A 15115-nucleotide genomic window follows, 5' to 3' on the forward strand; every position below is an offset into this window, starting at 1 on the left:
CGCCTGCAGACCCTCGGCATGGTGGGGGACCCTCCCCCCGCCTCAAACCCTCGGCACAGTGGGGGGACTTCCACCGCCTGCAGACCCTCGGCATGGTGGGGGACTTCCACCGCCTGCAGACCCTCGGCATGGTGGGGGACTTCCACCGCCTGCAGACCCTCGGCATGGTGGGGGACTTCCACCGCCTGCAGACCCTCGGCATGGTGGGGGACCCTCCCACCCTGCCTACAGAACCTTGGCATGGTGGGGGACTCTCCTCCCAACCCCCCCTGCAGGCCCTCGGCATGGTGGGGGACTTCCACAGCCTGCAGACCCTCGGCATGGTGAGGGACCCTCCCCCCCTGCCTACAGAACCTTGGCATGGTGGGGGACTCTCCTCCCCCCCCCCCCCCCGCCTCGAACCCTCGGCATGGTGGGGTACCCTCTCCCCCCACTGCCTGCAGACCCTCGGCATGGTGGGGGACCCTCCCCCCACTGCCTGCAGACCCTTGGCATGGTGGGGGACCCTCCCCCCCCCCCCCACTGCCTGCAGACCCTCGGCATGGTGGGGGACCCTCCACCCCCTCCTTACTGCAGACCCTCGGCATGATGGGGGACCCTCCTCTTCCCCCCACTGCCTGCAGACCCTCGGCATGGTGGGGGACCCTCCCCCCATTACCTGCAGACCCTCGGCATGGTGGGGGACCCTCCACCCCCATCCCTACTGCTGACCCCCTGCATGGTGGGCCCGCTAACCCCCTGCATGGTGGGGGCCCCGCTCCACCACCTGCTGACCCGCTATATGGTGGGGGCCTGCCCCACTGGCTGCTGACCCCCTGCATGGTGGGGGACCCGCCACACCGCCTGCAGACTCTGAATGGTGGAGGACTCTCCCCCCAGCCTGCTGACCCCCTGCATGGTGGGGGGCCCGCCCCACCGCCTGCTGACTGCATGGAGTGGGCCCGCCCCACCGCTTGCTGACTCTGCGTGGCAGCTCCCACCTGCTAATTCTCTGTGTAGTGAAGACGCCACCCTCTGCTTGATACTCTGCTTAGGACGACTCCCAATCTGTCTTCTGACCCACTGTATGGTGGGGGGCCCACCCCACTGCCTGCTGACCCCCCTGCATGGTGGGGGACCTGCCCCACCGCCTGCAGACAATGAATGGTGGGGGCCTAGCCCCACTGCCTGCTGACCTCCTGCATGGTGGGGGACTCCCTCTCTCCCCCCCCCCCCCCCCACTGCCTGCAGACCCACTGTATGGTGGGGGACTCCACTCCCCATCTCTGGCAGACTCTGCATGGTGGGGTGCCACCTGCAGAGTGAATGTAGGGGACTCTTCCCCCCACCACCTGCTGACTATGAAGGGCAGCTCCCACCTGCTAACCCTCTGTGTAGTGCAGACTCCACCCTATGCTTGAAACTCTGCTTATTACGACTCCCAGTCTGTCTTCTGACCCACTGTATGGTGGGGGGCTCCCTTACTGCCTGCTGACCCCCCCCCCCCTTGCGCGGCAAGACTAGCTCTCGCTCCCCCATCACCTGCTGACACACCCAACCCAACATTGAGAACAGTTTCTGGTCCATATGTCAGGGAAAAGGGAGGTCTGCCACCCTCCGAGGTGGGGGCTGGTGGCTTGCTTGCTAAGTGTGTGCTGCCTCCTGTTTCAGAAGCTCCTTTCCTCTCCTGCAAGGAGCAGCATTTTGGTATAGAAGTCATGGAGGCCAAATCAGGGCCCTAGTAGCATGTGTGTTGTGCTCCGTATGAAGAAAAATGACAGACGTGTAGTATGCTTCACCCCTCTGGAAGTGGGGTTCTCACATGAGTTGTGACACAGAGGCTTCTTTCAGCTGGATGTAAGGGTGGGAGTTGGGAAAGTGAGCCCTTTGCAGGCAGTACTTTTGTGATTGCTCCTATACCTGGAGTGGAATGAAAGGAGTGAGACCTTAAGTTAGACTGAGTTCCAGCTCATCTTTAGCACTAGATCACCTGATACCTGTACTTTCGTTGTGGGTGAGAGAATTGTAGGTTAGTGTGATTCTGTATCATTATTTGGGAATAAATGTTGACTTCGTTTTTGAATTCCATAGGTTCAGGTAACAAAGATGCAATTTCACCTGCTTCTCTGTTTTTCTCATTTTTCCTCAAAGACCCAAGAGACAAGCAAAGCCACCGGTGGATGAGGGCTTCTGGGACTGCAGTGTGTGTACCTATAGGAACAGCGCAGAAGCCTTCAAATGCAGCATCTGTGATGTACGGAAGGGCACCTCTACCAGGTACTGAGGCCTCTGCCTCGCTCCCCCTCTCTCCCCTTCCTTTGTCTTACCTAACACTGAAAGTGCCATCTCTGCCCCTCACAATCGCCTTCTTCCTCAGGTCTTAGGCACAGATACTTTGAATTCCAAGTAAAACATCTGCCTTCTTGAATAGTGCTTCTCCAGATTGACTGAGACCTGGACTCTTTACCTCCTTATAGAGTATACTTATTTTTAAAAACTTTACGGAGTTTTATATAGCGCAAACTTGATCTGAATCGGGTATCATAACGCTTTACATAGCACCAGTTGCGTTACATAAGGACACATTCATTTTTTTTTAGGCATGGGTAATAAAGTGATTTGCCCAGAATCGCAGGATGTTCAGCGTCCTTGCCGAGACTTGAACCCAGTCCCCAGATTAAAAGTCAACCGCCCTAGCCGTTAGGTCAACTCCTCTCCCAGCTTCTTCTGTGTGGATCAGAGCAACGTTTGCAGGTGGAAGAATTGTAATATACTGAGTCTTCAGGTGGAGCGCCTTTTACGTGCAGTAAGGTACTGCACCATATAGCTTCCTCGTCCCCACTGTAGTCCCTACACAGGGACCCTCTATCACCCCTACTGGTACTTCCTCCCTTAGCCTTCAGGAACGGTGTAGATCAGCCGTGCAGAAGCAGATTTCCACAAAGAAACTAAGACGCCCATTAGGATGGCGGGTGGACTTCCGCCCGCCACCCTAGCGGTGCTGGGACCGGCCGCCAGTGGTGTGGCGTTTCTGCACCGGCGATTAGGATGCCACCGTGGCGGTGGCATCCTCCATTCCCAGCATTGTGGCGGGTGGTGCTGTGTGCACTGCCCGCCACAATGCTGGAAATGCACTGCGTGCATTATCATGCACAAGGTGACAGGCACCGCGAGGTGCCTGCCACCATGTTCATGACAATGCAGGGGGGTACCATAGGTCTAGCAGACACCGCCACCATATTAAACCCTTTTCTGCCCGGTCGACTTGGCGGGAAAGCGGCAGATGGTCTTCCCATGCGCCGCGGTACCCCACGCCATACTAATGTGGCGGGCGGGAAAGGATGTAGGGGGGGTCGGTCCCAGGCTCCTCCCAAGGAGGGGGGGGGGGGGGTTTGGTCCCAGGCTCCTCCCAAGGAGGGGGGGGGGGGGGTTTGGTCCCAGGCTCCTCCCAAGGAGGGGGGGGGGGGGGTTTGGTCCCAGGCTCCTCCCAAGGAGGGGGGGGTCGGTCTTAGGCTCCTCCCAAGGAGGGGGGGTCGGTCTTAGGCTCCTCCCAAGGAGGGGGGGTCGGTCCTAGGCTCCTCCCAAGGAGGAGGGGGGGGGGTCGGTCCTAGGCTCCTCCCAAGGAGGAGGGGGGGGGTTGGTCCTAGGCTCCTCCCAAGGAGGGGGGGGGGGGTTGGTCCTAGGCTCCTCCCAAGGAGGGGGGGGGGGGGTTGGTCCTAGGCTCCTCCCAAGGAGGGGGGGGGGGGGGGGGTTGGTCCTAGGCTCCTCCCAAGGAGGGGGGGGGTTGGTTCTAGGCTCCTCCCAAGGAGGGGGGGGGGGGTTGGTTCTAGGCTCCTCCCAAGGAGGGGGGGGGGGGGGTTGGTTCTAGGCTCCTCCCAAGGAGGGGGGGGGGGGTTGGTTCTAGGCTCCTCCCAAGGAGGGGGGGGGGTTGGTCCTAGGCTCCTCCCAAGGAGGGGGGGGGTTGGTCCTAGGCTCCTCCCAAGGAGGGGGGGGGTTGGTCCTAGGCTCCTCCCAAGGAGGGGGGGGTTGGTCCTAGGCTCCTCCCAAGGAGAGTGGGGGGTTGGTCCTAGGCTCCTCCCAAGGAGGAGGGGTGGGTTGGTCCTAGGCTCCTCCCAAGGAGAGTGGGGGGTTGGTCCTAGGCTCCTCCCAAGGAGGGGGGGGTCGGTCCTAGGCTCCTCCCAAGGAGGGGGTGTTGGTCCTAGGCTCCTCCCAAGGAGGGGGGCGGAATCAGTCCTAGGCTCCTCCCAAGAAGGGGGGGGTCGGTCCTAGGCGCCTCCCAAGGTGGGGTGGGTCGGTCCCAGGCGCCTCCCAAGGTGAAGGGGGGGGTCGGTTCCAGGTTGCCTCCCAAGGTGGGGGGGGGGAGGGGGTCGGTCCCAGGCGCCTCCCAAGGTGGGGGGGGTCGGTCCCAGGCGCCTCCCAAGGTGTGGCGGGGTCGGTCCCAGGCGCCTCCCAAGGTGGGGGGGGGTCGGTCCCAGGCGCCTCCCAAGGTGGGGGGGGGTCGGTCCCAGGCGCCTCCCAAGGTGGGGGGGGGTCGGTCCCAGGCGCCTCCCAAGGTGGGGGGGGTCGGTCCCAGGCGCCTCCCAAGGTGGGGGGGGGGGTCGGTCCCAGGCGCCTCCCAAGGTGGGGGGGGGTCGGTCCCAGGCGCCTCCCAAGGTGGGGGGGGGCGTTGGTCCCAGGCGCCTCTGGGGGGGGCGTTGGTCCCAGGCGCCTCTGGGGGGGGCGTTGGTCCCAGGCGCCTCTGGGGGGGCGTTGGTCCCAGGCGCCTCCCAAGGTGGGGGGGGGGGGGCGTTGGTCCCAGGCGCCTCTGGGGGGGGCGTTGGTCCCAGGCGCCTCCCAAGGTGGGGGGGGGGCGTTGGTCCCAGGCGCCTCCCAAGGTGGGGGGGGGGGCGTTGGTCCCAGGCGCCTCCCAAGGTGGGGGGGGGGGGCGTTGGTCCCAGGCGCCTCCCAAGGTGGGGGGGGGGCGTTGGTCCCAGGCGCCTCCCAAGGTGGGGGGGGGGGGCGTTGGTCCCAGGCGCCTCCCAAGGTGGGGGGGGGGCGTCGGTCCCAGGCGCCTCCCAAGGTGGGGGGGGCGTCGGTCCCAGGCGCCTCCCAAGGTGGGGGGGGGGCGTCGGTCCCAGGCGCCTCCCAAGGTGGGGGGGGGGCGTCGGTCCCAGGCGCCTCCCAAGGTGTGGGGGGGGCGTCGGTCCCAGGCGCCTCCCAAGGTGGGGGGGGGGCGTCGGTCCCAGGCGCCTCCCAAGGTGGGGGGGGGCGTCGGTCCCAGGCGCCTCCCAAGGTGGGGGGGGGGGCGTCGGTCCCAGGCGCCTCCCAAGGTGGGGGGGGGGCGTCGGTCCCAGGCGCCTTCCAAGGTGGGGGGGGGGCGTCGGTCCCAGGCGCCTCCCAAGGTGGGGGGGGCGTCGGTCCCAGGCGCCTCCCAAGGTGGGGGGGGCGTCGGTCCCAGGCGCCTCCCAAGGTGGGGGGGGGCGTCAGTCCCAGGCGCCTCCCAAGGTGGGGGGGGGGCGTCGGTCCCAGGCGCCTCCCAAGGTGGGGTGGGCGTCGGTCCCAGGCGCCTCCCTAGGTGGGGGGGGTCGGTCCCAAGTGCCTCCCAAGGTGGGGGGGGGATCGGGCGGTCCCAGGCGCTTCCCAAGGTGGGGGGGGTCGTTCCCAGGCGCCTCCCAAGGAGGGGGGGGGTCAGTCCCAGGCGCCTCCCAAGGTGGGGGGGGCTGCGTCGGTCCCAAGTGCCTCCCAAGGTGGGGGGGGGGGATCGGTCGGTCCCAGGCGCTTCCCAAGGTGGGGGGGGGTCGTTCCCAGGCGCCTCCCAAGGAGGAGGGGTCAGTCCCGGGCGCCTCCCAAGGTGGTGGGGGGGGGGGGGGGCGTCGGTCCCAAGTGCCTCCCAAGGTGGGGGGGGGGGGTCGGTCGGTCCCAGGCGCTTCCCAAGGTGGGGGGGTCATTCCCAGGCGCCTCCCAAGGAGGGGGGGGTCAGTCCCAGGCGTCTCCCAAGGTGGGGGGGGCGTTGGTCCCAGGCGCCTCCCAAGGTGGGGGGGGGGCGTCGGTCCCAGGCGCTTCCCAAGGTGGGGGGGGGCGTCGGTCCCAGGCGCCTCCCAAGGTGGGGGGGGGCGTCGGTCCCAGGCGCCTCCCAAGGTGGGGGGGGCGTCGGTCCCAGGCGCCTCCCAAGGTGGTGGGGGGGGCGTCAGTCCCAGGCGCCTCCCAAGGTGGGGGGGGTTGGTCCCAGGCGCCTCCCAAGGTGGGGGGGCGTCGGTCCCAGGCGCCTCCCAAGGTGGGGGGGGCGCAAGTCCCAGGCGCCTCTCAAGGTGGGGGGGGGCGCAAGTCCCAGGCGCCTCCCAAGGTGGGGGGGGGGCGCAAGTCCCAGGCGCCTCCCAAGGTGGGGGGGCGCGTCGGTCCCAGGCGCCTCCCAAGGTGGGGGGGCGTCGGTCCCAGGCGCCTCCCAAGGTGGGGGGGGGGGGCGTCGGTCCCAGGCGCCTCCCAAGGTGGGGGGGGTTGGTCCCAGGCGCCTCCCAAGGTGGGGGGGGCGCGTCGGTCCCAGGCGCATCCCAAGGTGGGGGGGGCGCGTCGGTCCCAGGCGCCTCCCAAGGTGCGGGGGGGGCGCGTCGGTCCCAGGTGCCTCCCAAGGTGGGGGGGGGGCGGCGTCGGTCCCAGGCGCCTCCCAAGGTGGGGGGGGGGGGGGGGGTTGGTCCTAGGCTCCTCCCAAGGAGGGGGGGGGGAATCGGTCCTAGGCGCCTCCCAAGGTGGGGTCGGTTGGTCGGTCCCAGGTGCCTCCCAAGGTGGGGGGGGGGGGGTTGGTCCCAGGCTCCTCCCAAGAGGGGGGGGTCGGTCTTAGGCTCCTCCCAAGGAGGGGGGGGGTCGGTCTTAGGCCCCTCCCAAGGAGGGGGGGGGGGTGTCGGTCTTAGGCCCCTCCCAAGGAGGGGGGGGGTCGGTCTTAGGCCCCTCCCAAGGAGGGGGGGGGGTCGGTCTTAGGCTCCTCCCAAGGAGGGGGGGGTCGGTCCTAGGCTCCTCCCAAGGAGGGGGGGGGTCGGTCCTAGGCTCCTCCCAAGGAGGGGGGGGGGTCGGTCCTAGGCTCCTCCCAAGGAGGGGGGGGTCGGTCCTAGGCTCCTCCCAAGGAGGGGGGGGTCGGTCCTAGGCTCCTCCCAAGGAGGGGGGGGTCGGTCCTAGGCTCCTCCCAAGGAGGGGGGGGTCGGTCCTAGGCTCCTCCCAAGGAGGGGGGGTCGGTCCTAGGCTCCTCCCAAGGAGGGGGGGGGTTGGTCCTAGGCTCCTCCCAAGGTGGGGTCGGTCGGTCCCAGGCGCCTCCCAAGATGTGGGGGGGGGTCGGTCCCAGGCGCATCCTAAGGTGGGGTGGGGTGGGGGGGGGGTCGGTCCCAGGCGCCTCCCAAGGTGGGGGGGGGGGTCGGTCGGTCCCAGGCGCCTCCCAAGGTGGGGGGGGGGGGGTCGGTCCCAGGCGCCTCCCAAGGTGGGGGGGGCGCGTCGGTCCCAGGCGCCTCCCAAGGTGGGGGGGCGCGTCGGTCCCAGGCGCCTCCCAAGGTGGGGGGGCGTCGGTCCCAGGCGCCTCCCAAGGTGGGGGGGCGTCGGTCCCAGGCGTCTCCCAAGGTGGGGGGGGGGCGTCGGTCCCAGGCGCCTCCCAAGGTGGGGGGGGTTGGTCCCAGGCGCCTCCCAAGGTGGGGGGGGTTGGTCCCAGGCGCATCCCAAGGTGGGGGGGGCGCGTCGGTCCCAGGCGCCTCCCAAGGTGGGGGGGGGCGCGTCGGTCCCAGGCGCCTCCCAAGGTGGGGGGGGGCGGCGTCGGTCCCAGGCGCCTCCCAAGGTGGGGGGGGGTTGGTCCTAGGCTCCTCCCAAGGAGGGGGGGGGGGGGATCGGTCCTAGGCGCCTCCCAAGGTGGGGTCGGTCGGTCGGTCCCAGGCGCCTCCCAAGGTGGGGGGGGGGGGGTTGGTCCCAGGCTCCTCCCAAGAGGGGGGGGGGTCGGTCTTAGGCTCCTCCCAAGAGGGGGGGGGGTCGGTCTTAGGCTCCTCCCAAGGAGGGGGGGGGGGTCCGTCTTAGGCTCCTCCCAAGGAGGGGGGGGGGGTCCGTCTTAGGCTCCTCCCAAGGAGGGGGGGGGGGTCGGTCTTAGGCTCCTCCCAAGGAGGGCGGGGGTCGGTCTTAGGCTCCTCCCAAGGAGGGGGGGGGGGTCGGTCTTAGGCTCCTCCCAAGGAGGGGGGGGGGGTCGGTCTTAGGCTCCTCCCAAGGAGGGGGGGGGGGTCGGTCTTAGGCTCCTCCCAAGGAGGGGGGGGGTCGGTCCTAGGCTCCTCCCAAGGAGGGGGGGGGTCGGTCCTAGGCTCCTCCCAAGGAGGGGGGGGGTCGGTCCTAGGCTCCTCCCAAGGAGGGGGGGGGTCGGTCCTAGGCTCCTCCCAAGGAGGGGGGGGGTCGGTCCTAGGCTCCTCCCAAGGAGGGGGGGGGTCGGTCCTAGGCTCCTCCCAAGGAGGGGGGGGTTGGTCCTAGGCTCCTCCCAAGGAGGGGGGGGGGTTGGTCCTAGGCTCCTCCCAAGGAGGGGGGGGGTTGGTCCTAGGCTCCTCCCAAGGAGGGGGGGGGTTGGTCCTAGGCTCCTCCCAAGGAGGGGGGGGGATCGGTCCTAGGCGCCTCCCAAGGTGGGGTCGGTCGGTCCCAGGCGCCTCCCAAGGTGGGGGGGGGTCGGTCCCAGGCGCCTCCCAAGGTGGGGTGGGGTGGGGGGGGGGGGGGTCGGTCCCAGGCGCCTCCCAAGGTGGGGGGGGGGGGTCGGTCGGTCCCAGGCGCCTCCCAAGGTGGGGGGGGGGTCGGTCGGTCCCAGGCGCCTCCCAAGGTGGGGGGGGGGGGGGGTCTGTCGGTCCCAGGCTCCTCCCAACGGGGGGGTCAATCCGAGGTGCCTCCAGAGGGGATCCCAGGCGCCTCCCAATGTGCAGGCCCTTGATCTGTTGCTTTGGGCTTCTTTTAAAGTGAATTTTGAGCTGTGCTGGTTTCTTTTTAGCAGTCCTTTCTTTTTGGAAAGCTCATCGTATGACTAGTGGTGAAGGAAGAGCCCTTTGCTTTCAGTTTTGTTTACCAGTTGTTTTATTTATACTGTTTACGAGTCTCGTGATGTTATTGCAATTTACTACTGAAATGGTTTATGGGTTGTAATGTTCTCTGCAGTTCAAATGTTTTGTTTTCTTCCTACATGTTTGTCCACAGTCGTGTTTAGTTGGGGTAATAGGTCCCTCCATCAGTGGGTAGCTGGAGCAGCTGATGAGTAGGTAAAGGGTCTCCCGACAGAGGATCATTTCTTTTCACATACCATGCTGCTCCTCTTTGCAAGTTCCACCACTGAGAATTTGAGTAGACGTGTTTTTGCTCCAGGGGTGCTCTTTACTGACGAGCACTGCAGCGTGCTGTTCAGCAACATGCTTTGAATAAGATTGCTTGGCTAACATGCAGCTGTGGGGCTCTGAGCATTGCCGAACCTTCCGTGTCCTTAACCCCTAAGTCATGGAGTAGAAAATGAATGTGCTGTCTGGTGGCGCCATGGCTGTGCTGAAGTGATACGTCCTGGAGTGGCCCAACATCTGTGTGTCCTCTAATTGGTTACTGACATATGACTTGGAAAGGAGCATACTTCGTTCAAGTCTAAGAAGGAGGGGGAGGCATATCTCCGCCATTACAGACCCATGTTCCTTTTTCATGTAGTTGCAAAAGGCTTTGCTTATACAAATGGAAGCACTGGTGACGGTGCAGCACGCTCTGGTCTCCTTCAGGATTTAGCGCAGTCCTGATGATTTACCATTGGGCTCTGTGATTGCTTGAGTGGGCAGGCTGAAGAGATCTGATCTGGGATGAGTAGTGCGCTCATTGACTTCATGGGATTGTGTTTTGAAGCTCTTCCCCCAAAGTGCACTGCGGGGTTGAGGGCCGCTTGCCAATAGGATGAGTCCCTCATATTACATCAGGGGCTTGTGTTGGTCGTTACCTTTGCATTTAATCCTTAATTAATAAGACCCTACTTCCTGTAATGAATGTTGCTCGGCATTTGTTTTACTGCTTTGTTTCAATACGTAGATGATGTACTTTTAGAGCAGACCTATCGGTGACAGTACCAGGAAAGGCATTAACCAAACTGTCGGCTTCTCTTGGACTGTTTTTGTTGCAGCTGGGCTTTGGTTATTGTGTCTGGGTGTAAAGTACTGACTCTTAAGCCTAAGGGAGTTGCATATATATCCTCAGTGTGGCTCATCTTATTACTCCAACCACAAACGTCAGCCTAATGGATGGTAGATAGTAGCAGGCCCGTAGCTAGGGCTCACTGTTTTGAGGACCAGGCCCAAGGATAACTACGGCATGATGGGGGTCTCAGGATGGGCAGAGATGTCGGTCCTCCACAGTATCTTTTGAAAAAACCAACGTACAGTATAGTGAGATTTTAAAGGGCAAAACACATTGCCAAGTATTTTTACGTACTAGAAATGGTGCCATTCAAAACACAGTGAGTACAAACGTGAATTTCTCTGACAAATGTGTGTGTAATCGTCTTAAAAGCACTTCTGAACAATCAAATTGACGAAAACTGAAGGGAGTATAAAGGCAATTATACATGGGAGGGTATCCACAACCAAAGCACCTGTAGGGAGATGCTGTGATTCTAGGCACATTTTAATAAAACATTGATAATCACTGAGTGGGGTTTAAAGTTCTAAACTGTACAGTTTTGAGTACACAACATGGTGCGTACGAAGATAAGGCCTCACTGTTAGTGAGCTCTGTGCTGGCTCCTGTGGGAGAGACCTCATGGGTCAGTCAGCAGGACAAAGGCAAAAAAGGCATAGGTTGTTGGGGGAGCATGGTCATGGCCCACGGAGCGAGTGTGAAAATGTGCATGCCTTCACTAGCCAAAAGGAGCTAGAACTAGCAAGGCAGCCACCCATCCATCATTCCAGATCTCAACTCCTAGAGTGTAGTTTGTGCAGGTGGTTGGAGGTGGCAGGCACCAGCACTAATTTTATGGGGCTTACTTTGATCCAGGCCAAGTAATAGGGAGGGAATACTGAAAGCAGAAGAGAAAGTTGGGGAAATAGTAACAAAGGGTGATAGGGTTGAAAATGAACCTGGAAGAGGAAGAAAATAGACAGGATCTGTAGGATGGTGGAAGGAAGAGGTATAAGGTGGGATCAAAACTGAGCTGCTTTGATATTTGTCAAGCCGTGCATTCAGTAATGCTTTGGCCTAGGAAACACCTTTGACCCCTGTACTAATAGTTTTTTTTTATAGAGTTAGAGCTGCTTGGACTCCAAACCAGTGACTGATAGTCAGTGATACATTTTAGGTCCAGAACTCCTCTCTGTACTGGTTTCTCTTCCTCTCTCTCTACCTACACAGTGCTTCTAAATTAGTTTGACAAGTGGCAGGGAGTGCCATTTGAAAAATCTAGGAAGCTCAAATAACAGAGTGAAGAAGAGCCTCACTTCTCCTTCCAGTGCAGATTGCCTCGCCTGATTGAAGCCCCTTTACTTCTCTGTGTCAACGCTCAACGAAAAAGTGCATTCTGGAGCTGATGCAGGGTCTGGATAATTTGGACATAACAGAGGAACCATTGTGTTTGGAAATTGATGGGCTACCTTACTGTGTTCAAGAATAAAGATTAGCACGTTTTGCTGATGGACAGCATTTGCCAATATAATGCCCTCTTGCCTGTAATGGTTAATAAAGAACAATGTTTTGTTGGGACCATAGTTTTCTGTTCTTATGCCTGTGGTCCCAGTGCCCATGTTCTCCAGGTCTAGTTTATGTCCATGCATTAGTCTGTGTCCATGTGCCAGCACCCTTGTCACTGACGCTGTGTGCCTGAATCCCCATGTCTCAATGTCAGTGTTGCGGTGTTTCACAGTGTCAGTCACAGGGCCCATGTATCAGTATTTCCATATCCTCCAGATGTCAATGTCGCTATAATATTGCCAGTATCTCCATGCCCATATGTCCCTTTGCGACCCTGTGTCAGTACCATTGATTCATTGTGTTGCTATTTCAGTGCCATGTAATTTAACTGTCGTAGTTATGATCCACACACAACCTTAGTAAGAAAAGTACACATCTATACAAAATTATAGCTGGCAAAACAAAATACTCTCTTAAAAGAACCTAACCACTATTCTTGTCATGGATACCATCTATTCTAAGCCTGGGCAGATTTCTCGTAGTACGTGGAACTCCACGAAGTGCTAAAAAAAAAAAACTCAGCCGAGCTCCGCGAGCAGCGGAGTGCGTTAGATAAATGCAGTTCGCTGTGATTTTTGGTGCCAAGGGCTTGTCCGCACTGTGCAATCATTGCGAACGGCGCCATGCACAGCGCAAGCGGGTGCTGCTTCCTTTCTGCCGCTCGAGTAGATTTTTACTCGATCGGCAGCTTTCTCAACGCAAACAGACGGTTTCTCAAAGCGTGTGGCCGCGAGCATACGCGACCACTCGCAATGAGAAATCTGACTGCCCGCGTTGAGAAATCTCGCCTGGAGGTTGGTTTTCCATGCTCGTGCTCGCCAACTTGACGTGGATGAATGCGAACGAGGAAAAAAACTACTTCACGAACGAAACGCTGAGTACGGCAAACTCCGCGAGCGAAGTTCACTGACCAGACTTAATCTATTCCCATTCCGTTATTGTGATGCATGTCTTTAGTTCTCAATTTGTTGAGGTGGGTCAGCAACACAAACCCCTTGCCTACTACTTTAATCTGTGAAATACCTGCCTACAGGCTTTAGTACAATGTAATAACCATCCACCCTTAAAAGCCTATGGTTTTTAAAACATGCTTTGCACAACAAGTGGATTAGGCCTACTGGTTTTGTTATAACGTTTCATAATGAACAGATCTTTAACTTTTAACAATGAGCCGAAAAGGCCTACAGCCTTTACCATTGGCTTTACATCTTTCCCATCACCGGCCTATAAAAAGTGCACATAAACTGGCAACCATCATGCACGCAATTGGAGAATTACAAATATATTGAACGAATGCAGCTTGCATAGAAATATACAGGCCACCTCAATAGGGCCTGAGATGAGGCATCACTTTGTTAGAGTAGATGTTTAACAACAAAACTCTTGCCTATGATGGCAGTCTGTGAGATTACATGCAACAAAATACCTGTCTTAAGGTTGCATACGAAGCAAATGGCATTGGACGCAACGTTTTCAAGTACACTAATCAGGCCTCTAGTTTGTTACCATAACCAACTCGGGCCTACAGCTGTGAGTGTAAGGTTTTCCACTAGGCATCCAACCATCAGTCATAAAATTTATAAAGGCAGACAGAATTACAGTTGGGTAAGCAAAATACTATCTCTCCTCACAGGGCCTAACAAGGAATCGCACATAGCAAACCTTATATCTAGGGTTTGTCACACTGGGCATCCAACACCAAATCCTTACCTACTACGGTGACCTGTGAGATTATGTGTAACAAAATGCCTGCTGTAGGATGTAACACAGAGAAACAACAATCCAACATAAATGGCTATTTACACGAACACCTTCTTTTCACAATAAGTATGTTAGACCTGGTATTTTTATAATGCAATTTTTAGAATAAACCGATCAGGCCTATAGCCATGATTGCTGGCTTGCCCCCATAGATCTCAATCAACATTTGTATAGCACATCAGTCACCCCTAGGGGTATCTTGGCACTGTGGGTGCAATGTCAGAGACGAGCAGAAATAGGCAGAATAAACAAAGAGGCAGAATAAATGTTAGTGACTAGCAGAAAGAGGCAGAATAAAGGTCAGAGACTGGCAGAAAGAGGCAGAATAAAGGTCAGACGAGCAGAAAGAGGCAGAATAAAGGTCAGAGACAAGCAGAAAGAAGTGGAATAAAGGTCAGATGAGCAGAAAGAGGCGTAATAAAGGTCAGAGACGAACAGAAAGAGGCAGAATAAAGGTCAGAGACGAACAGAGAAGAGTTGGGAAAAACTAGCAGAGGAGGCAGAAAAGCAAAGACAGCAGAGGGTAGTGGACTGTGGGTAAGCTGGACAGGTCAGTCGCAGGGGGAGCTGCCACTAGGACCCATAGTTCTAGTGTATTGAGTATAACCTTTACCACAAGACAAACTGCAATACAAGTACATATATATATTTTTTTAAGCGGAAGCAAATACACTTGACCCAGTCAAATTCTGTGCTCATGGGCATTGTGGGTGGAGCCTGAGCCCTTCTCTCTGTAGTGCTCTGAAAGCTCTTTTTGTTTATCATATAAGGTCAGGCAACAGTTCAGCTGTCAAGCCGGACCTAAAAATCCATGAAAATGATTGTAGTTGTGGGCATCCCTTACTGCTCTCAAACACAAAACTGCCCTCTGTTGTCAAAAGTTAATAATGGAAGGGGAGGGTGGAGGCCTGTGATGCATTCATCATGACTGCCATCTTCCCATGTGTGTGCTGCCGCTAGAAAAAAACACTGTAAATGATCTTGTTATCTAAGACACTTTAATAGCATTAAGATGTCGTGTGTACCCCTCAAAGTTTAAGCCCAGGCAGTCATACTGCTTCTGGCTCAGGCAGCTGGGTGAATGCACAACATAACCACAGCTACATGGAGGGAACGCACTTTCTGTGGAAGAACCCAAATTCTGCCCAATCAAAAACTGTATCCCTGGCTACCAATATGTGGGCGGAGCCAATGCCTCCTTCTATAATACTTCTGAAAACTCTTTTTTCGGTTAGTCACGTTATGTAGAGTGTACTAATCACCTGTGAGGATATCCAGGTGCTTAAGCAGATGAGTGGGCATATGGTCCCCGCAGAGTTATTCCAAGAGACCGGTCTTCAGCTTCTTCCTGAGCTCAAGAATTGAGGAGGAGGCCCTCGGGCTGAGGGAAGTTGTTCCATGTTTTAGGTGCGATGTAGGAGAACAAGTGAACTCCTGCTCGGTTTGTGAATACAGGGGTGTGTGTGCGAGTGAGAGACGTATGTGTCTGATCAACTGGTGAAAGTGAATGAGGTTGTTGAGGTATGCTGGTCCAATGTTCTGTACGGCTTTGTAATGTCTGTGAGAAGTTCGAATTGGCTGTGCTTGTGAATGTGAAGCTCCTTGAGGTGCAGTACGTTGTGGGTGCAGCACGGAAGTCCAGTATCAGGCCTCGAGAAATCTACTCGCTATGGTGAGTCAGATTTAATCAGGGTGAACT

The 15115-nt window shown here is 58.7% G+C and overlaps 1 protein-coding gene across 1 annotated transcript in view; it reads left to right on the forward strand.

Annotated features, from left to right (window-relative positions):
- Positions 1-15115, forward strand: part of LOC146797260 (RING1 and YY1-binding protein B-like) — a 451932-nt gene that overhangs the window by 6645 nt on the left and 430172 nt on the right. The window contains exon 2 of the mRNA XM_085624232.1: positions 2131-2256. Coding sequence (XP_085480358.1) covers positions 2131-2256 — 126 coding nt within the window. The remainder of the gene's footprint in view (positions 1-2130; positions 2257-15115) is intronic.

The sequence above is a fragment of the Triturus cristatus genome, chromosome 9 (genome assembly GCF_964204655.1).
Source record: "Triturus cristatus chromosome 9, aTriCri1.1, whole genome shotgun sequence".
Taxonomy (NCBI): Eukaryota; Metazoa; Chordata; class Amphibia; order Caudata; family Salamandridae; genus Triturus; species Triturus cristatus.